Genomic DNA, 7,168 nt, shown 5'->3' with positions numbered 1-7,168 from the left:
TTTATTGATCTAAAGTTTTAAGAGTGTACTACACATTTAAGAATCACACTTTTCCAAGTGTGTAAAAAAGCTTTTTGGAGATTGGACACTAGGACTTCAATACTAATTTATGCCAAGTTAAACGTTTCCAAATAGAAATATATCACCATAAACATGTAACTATAACAACTGCATATGGCAATGCAACATTTAAATACCTACAGCTACCTGGCATTCCTTTGAAAATTAACATCTCATGTCCTCAGTACAAGAAAGTTTGTCAGGCTCCAATGAAAGCAACTTCTAACCACTTCACATCTAAAAAATTTTGGCATACTGATATTTTCTAAACCTGCAGCAGTAAGAAGAACATCAAACCAGTTGAGAACATTTCTTTAATAAATTCTTTTAAAAAATAGTGATGAATTGTTTCTCTACAGTATTTATTTCCAGTTTTCAAGCAGCATTTGAATTTAAGTTAAAAAAAAAGTCTCTAGGAGGCGAGCACACGATAATGAAAAGTCATTATACAAAAGCTTTGCACAAAACATGCTGAAATTACAGAGTAATGATCAAAATTAAGCAAGAGAAATATGATCCCAAACAAAATGTTCCATTTACTGAATAATTTCCGTGGAATTCTGCTTGTCAACTTCTGGAATATCTGTTAAGTGATGAAAAAAAGGACGACCATGAACACAGCCTTTATTTTCCTTTCCAAGCTGTTGCTTCATCCTGTAAATTGTGTTTTGTACATCTTCTCTTGACAAATGTAAGGGCAGCTGCCGAGCTAAACGAACTGCTTCTCCCTGTGGAAAAGAAAAACAAAAACAAAACCCCAATAGTTTTAAAGTACCACTTTTTAACACATTAACCTGGGGCTACCAGAAAGCAGGAATTAAGCACTCACTGTTTAAAGGTCACTCTTCTCTTTTCTGCTGAAAAATATCCCAAATCCCAGAAACCCAAATGTAACTCTAAACATATCTTATTGGTTATTTCATTACACTTTTACAATGGAGTCACACAGTCAGTCTGCTGGTCACGTTGTCCTTTTCTTTTAGGGTCCGCTTTTGCAAGATGCTTTGTGTTTCTGAACATCTTACTTCCCGTTGGCACCAGCATCAGCTGAAGATATTTACCAGTTCACAAGACACATTCTACACCACAAACTTTAGAACTAACATAAATGAAGTCAAACAGTCAGCTAAACAAACTTTTAAAAATACTATAGTGAAATTTTAGATTAATGTTGCATTAACAATTGTCTATTGCATCGTCATCTCACAATACTAGAAAGCAGAAGTGACTGCTAAACAGAATTACTGAAGCACCCATCCTCAAAGAATCAAGCAACTTCAAAACCAAGTTGTCAGGTTTTTTTGTTTCCTTCCTCCAAGATGGGCCTTCCTGCCATTGCCTTCTCTTCTGTACTTTAGTAAAGTTGCCTAGACAGAAACAGATGTGGCATACAATCTCCCTTCACATTGTACAAGCCTGAAGCAGTGTTCATAACGTTTTAATCCGAATTGAATCTTCTCATTTTGTTTGTCTGGGATTTTCTCCCACTCTTCCAAGTCGAAAAAAGATCACTGTGGACTACTGTCTACCTAGGAAGGCTGCTGCTTTAACCATTACCCTCTTCTTTCTTCTGGGTCTACCAAAAGACAGCAAAAGTTGCAGACATGCTGCAGACATAAAACTTTTATCATACGTTGCAATTCTGAACACAATAGTGAATGGTGTTTCTAGTGTTTACTCCCCCAAATGGTCAAAAACCTCAGTGCTTACTTTTATTTATTTATTTATTTTTTCCATGATGGCAAGCCATATACTTCCTAGTTAATATGTATTTTCCAGCTACTGTTAACTGCTGCATGTGTATCTTCTTTCTAACAGTTCCTCACAGGATCAACTTTGCTCTCAATAAGCCTTCCTTTGATAATCTCTTGATATATACCTTTATATGTATGTGTCTGTATATCTCTATATATCTGTATATAGAGATATACACACGTTTGTGGGTGTATCTCTATGTAAACCAACTCCATCCCACTAAATCTGACTGATGGGTATTTTAAGTACAGGAAAAGCTTCCTCCAAATCAAGTTACAAACCATTCCTTTCTCAACACTTAACTCATCCCTTCTTTAAGCTTCTTTCATGAGTGCATGAGAATGGTTCAGTAGTACACAACAGAATAACTTGCTCCAAAGGCAGCTGTAAACTAACTGCCCCAAAAAGACAGGGAAAGATTTGTATAATAAATGTTGAAATGATAAAACACATATTCTGTGTAAATGCCTAGGTCCCATTTTGAAGTAGCCTGATTCAGGAAAGCATGTTAGTAAATGGTAAGTAAGAAGAGACTTAACATATATTTTGGTAACCTTTTTGAACAGAGATCTTAAGAATTGGGATTAAAGATAGCATTAGTGAAACATCTAGACAAGAAGTGATAGAAAACTACTATTTGTTAGTTACTCCAGCTTTAACTAGTACCCCATATATTAGTTGTGTCTGAAACTTCATGCCCATTATCATCTCTGGATGGACTATTTTATCTATTTGCATATCAAATATTAACAAGAGTCCTTCCAGTTCCAACTGTTGCATAATAACTTCTGTAAGAAAACAGATTAAAGATTCTTTTACTCAAGTACTGTATTTCTGGCAACTAATAATGCTGGCTGCTTGTGAAGAACACATGGCTCCCTCTCTGTCAGTGCACTTCAGAACTTCGTCACTATTGCATTGAATAGAATGGACTTCAAAGACTATGGTAGTTGTCAGTATGTGCTTCCTTTAACTGCAGAAGTTATTGATGTTAACTAAACACAAGCATTTGCAGAGGCGTATGGGGTTCACTGTATATGAGCCTTCATTTTTTACTTCAGTGTCTTAATTCCAGTGACAGCTTGCTTTTCTGGCAAAAAAAAGTTGCCATTTGTCTACCTCTGCCCTTTCTTTGAATCAATCACAGCAATTTTTCTTCTTTAAGCGGAACTGGTGCACCTTCCGATTTTCATGATGTACATCTTGTTGAGGTTTACATGAGAATTAAGCTTCAATTAATGCCTACTTTTCATAAACTATTACCTTAAATAATTTTCTAACTTCTTCATAGATTTATTTATAAAGGAGTTGAATCTTGATGATTATTCTGGATTCAACTACCTTCTAAACTTTGTAAAGCAATTTTATGGCAGTTCTGTATTCTAACATGGAGAAATTTCTAGTCTGAAATTTCTGCCTATACAGAAACACTTTGTGAACATCAGCTTTCAGCATGTATTATATAACATTGGACAACTGTTTTTGGATATGTCTCATGGAAGCATTTTGGTAAGCAATGCAGAACCCATACACCTCAGAGAGAATACGACATTCTCCTTTTCAAAAGTAACTTCTGTTTAGAACAGAACTACATTAATTAAAACAGAAAGCTGAAGAAAGATTTTCAAGCTGTTTAAGGATTTACTATAAGCTTAGCTGGCCAGTACTTAAAAGCAAACTTCTGTCTTACCTCCAAGTAATTTATCACTTTTAGAGGCCTACATTCATATACTTCCTTTGCATTTCCATTAACTACTGCATTCAGAATTTCTTTCAAATCAGAAATACCATAATATGGCAGACAATTCGCCTTCCCTTCTATCTCCAGATGACTTTCTGTAGCTGAAGCATCTGAAAATACAAAAACAAAACAGTAATTTATACACTGTTTTGATTTCTATTCTGGAGCAATTCAGAGAAAATTAAACTGATAAAAATCACTTGGTAAATTAGTCTCACAAATTCAATACTATTAGGAAAAATTTTTTTGCTCCTCTCTTGGAGTGAAAAGCATTTACTTCCATTATGATGATATGTGCATATTCACATCACAAATGTCTCGGCTTATTTTAAGTCAAATCCTAGCTGGCACTGTTTAAATGCTTAAAACATTTTGCAGCATTCCCAGTCTTCAGCATAGCTTTAATTAAAGCTTCTATTGCTTTAATTAAACATACATGAAATTAAAGTAGAATCCAGTAATAAAAGACAATTTAGTCTGAAAAAAAATTAGAACAGTGTTGGCCTTATTTCCCATGTAATTGGTTTAAACATCGGTAGAGTTCAAATGTTATCATAACAAATTCAGCTTCTACTGAAATAAAAAGCATTTTCTTCTCCTACCATAGCAGACAAAGAACTCAAGCCCATATAACTAAAGGCTCTGTGACAGACTTGATACTATCATTCATAGGACATCACTGTTGCAGTGGGTACCACTCTGAATAGGAATGATGAACGAAACATTTAAACAACCTTCAACAAAATATCTATTCAATCTTTGAGGTGTAAGAGATTTCACTTCTTATTCACACTACTTGCAAAAAATTTGAATGAAGTGGCTACTGCACAGCTAACTGTTCTTCTGCTCCCAGGCAGAAGCAAGTTCTCTAGGGGTCAGGTTCACATATTCTTATGCAGTCCTTCAAAGCTCCTCCAACTCATTCATGCTGGGTGCACAGAAATCTCAACCCAACCCACATGGCTACTTTCTCTTTTTCTCCACTACAAGTCTAAGAAGTAAAGAGCTTCACAAGGAGAGCGTGGAAGAATTTAATTCATAATGAAAATAAATCCACTCTAGTGTAATGACCCCAGACAGAATAAATTACATTCAACCTGAGTCACAATTGTTTTTGCGAAGTCAAAAAAGATAGAGACAAATAGATTGCTACAAAGTAGATGAAACTAATAAACTGTGATAAGGGATCATTCGTGTTCTTAATCCAAACAAAAATGTGAAAGATTTCAGAAGAGAGAGAAAATATATATACAACGTAAGTCACCACAATGTAATTGCGTTAGCTAGTAGAACAAGACTGTTATCTACCACCACGCACTGCTTATTTGACAGTCATTAAATAAGAGCACAGATGGACAGGAGGACTGTGCAGGTTGAAAATTTTTCTAAATATGGGTGTGTCACCAGGTAAATAATGCTGTTGGGCCTTTTTAAGCTTCATGGCAAGAGATACTTTGACCGGAGTACAAATTTTGATACAGGGAACAGCTCTCCCCCTCCACCGCCAATCACATAACCTCCTTCCAGCTACATATTTAACACTGCTTTAAATCTGAAACTTTATTTCCTTTTTCACCCAGCATTGTCTTCCTTCTCTTTTTCAAGCTGTCTTTCCCTAATCGTGGCCAGCAAAAACAGACATATTTTTTATGTACTGCTGTAAGCCTGTGATCAGGTTCAGCTTAAAGCAAAATTTTTAACTATCTGAAAGTTAGCCAGTTATTAAAGGTGAGATAAAATGATGTACTATGCCAATATTTCCCCATAAGAAAGGCTGCCAGTAGGAGACAGGAGCGAAAGATAAAGTCTGGTTTTAATCTCCTTCAGCAATCTTCAATTTTATCCCAATTCTGCTTTACTGAAAGAGTTGATCTGAGTAACTGTTCCAGACCCATTTGATTATACTGCTTTCTCTCTAAAATGAGAACTTAGTCTATTTGACCACCTTCAATATTTACCTCTCTATATGCTACCAAAGATGGGACACAAAATTTTGTTAAGTTTCAAGTGTTAAGATTTTCAGTTTGAAAACTTGTTTTTCTAGTGCTTCCTCTTAAAATGTCATGACAGTGAGGTTCTGGATTTGCAAAACTTTTTTTTTTGGTGTGGTTTTTTTTTTTTGTTTGTTTTTGTGGTTTTTTTTGTTTGTTTTTGGGGTTTTTTTCAAATCCAGTAAACCAATCATACATGCTTGCTATCAAGGCTCCTAATGCTCAATACTCTTCAGTTTTACCAATAGCAATTTTCCTGTCTGCAAATTTTGACAGCCAGATTTGACTTCACTGTACTGTTCATTAATCTGAAAGTCAAAGGGGGCTTTAAAGAGTCTAACATAAGAACAATCAATACAAATCCTGGCTAAGAGAAGTTTTCTTTGGTATTTCTGTTTGTGTGCCATTCTCCTTTTCTGCCTACATTCTTCAGACTGCAAAGCTGATTGCACGTCCACTGCATGCATTAACATATATTTATCTGTAAGTCTTTGCAGGAATTCTGATATTGGCAGCATTTGATGATATAAGCAGATGTCCAAGCCTCAGTGTACTTGGAAATTTTTGACAAAATATACGTTAAAGTTTTTGAGTATTCAAACAGCAGTCTTCAAGCAGTTTCCATGGTAGTTTCTACAAAATGCTTTGCAACTTCCAAGGAAAACATTTCCATGAACAAATAAACTAGCTTTCAGTTGACTAAAAATGTGGATTTCTCATTGCTACAAATTTCCCCTTTCTCTTTCCAAACAAAGCATTCACAATCATCTTTGGATAGTTCCTTCTTGATGGCCAGGAAAAACTGTTCTCTTCCAGATGCCACCTAGATTAGGTGATACTATAAGACTATCTATCTTCCAGTCTATGGTCAAAATCAAACTGAAATTAAGTAGCAGCACGATTTTCCACTGGTCCATTACAAGAGATGAGGCAGCTTATATTAGCAAGGAAGATGGGTTATTTTATTACTGCTCTTTGAGGCCTTGTAAGCACATTCTTTGTATATATGTACATTGGGTACACATATTCTATCAAGCAGGCAATTGTACCCTAAAAGCCTGCCTCGGAGCATGGCCCAAGGCCTACCGTCATTACAAAACCAGGTAAGACATGTTCCTTGCTCTCAGTCTCTTTCCAGCCAAGAATTCACATCTCTCTCTAGGACTTTCAAAAAGGCAGACAGATGTGCAGTGAAGGTACATATAACAAACACATCTTAAGAAGAAATGGACGGAGAGTAATCCATCTTACTTCTTGAAATGCCTCTCTGTATGTAGGGGTCATTGCAAGCTATACCCAGCAAACAAAGGCAGATCCCAGAATACTGAGTTAAGTAAAAGCAAACACGCTGCTCTCCCAAAGGTAGCATCACTTGAAGCCTCAGTAAGGCCAGAACATGAGGGGGCGGGAGGGCAGTGGAAGACAGACTGGAGCTTAGCGTCACAGCTTTGCAAATCACAACAACTGGCACGTTCCACAAAGAAACCATTGATTTTGCCTAACTGACACACTTAGAGCAAGAAGCTTTTTCTGAGCTATTTCACAACATGTTTTTCACCGTCAGCTATCCAGAGAAAAATCTAGTTGAAAACTCCTTAGACTGCTGAGCAATCAATATAAA

At 36.0% G+C, this 7,168-nt stretch overlaps 1 protein-coding gene across 2 annotated transcripts in view; it reads right to left on the bottom strand.

The window, feature by feature from the left end:
* Positions 1-355: 355 nt before the first annotated feature.
* The window catches only part of PMS1 (PMS1 homolog 1, mismatch repair system component), a 47,907-nt gene continuing 41,094 nt past the window's right edge, over positions 356-7,168 (bottom strand). For both annotated transcript variants that reach the window (XM_049801187.1, XM_049801196.1), the window contains 2 exons: positions 3,506-3,666; positions 356-788 (listed from right to left, as the gene is read on the bottom strand). In XM_049801187.1, coding sequence (XP_049657144.1) covers positions 597-788; positions 3,506-3,666 — 353 coding nt within the window. In that variant the 3' untranslated portion in view covers positions 356-596. The remainder of the gene's footprint in view (positions 789-3,505; positions 3,667-7,168) is intronic.

The sequence above is a fragment of the Accipiter gentilis genome, chromosome 1, assembly GCF_929443795.1.
Source record: "Accipiter gentilis chromosome 1, bAccGen1.1, whole genome shotgun sequence".
In the NCBI taxonomy this organism is placed as follows: domain Eukaryota; kingdom Metazoa; phylum Chordata; class Aves; order Accipitriformes; family Accipitridae; genus Astur; species Astur gentilis.
This window is presented reverse-complemented; position numbering and strand designations above follow the sequence as displayed.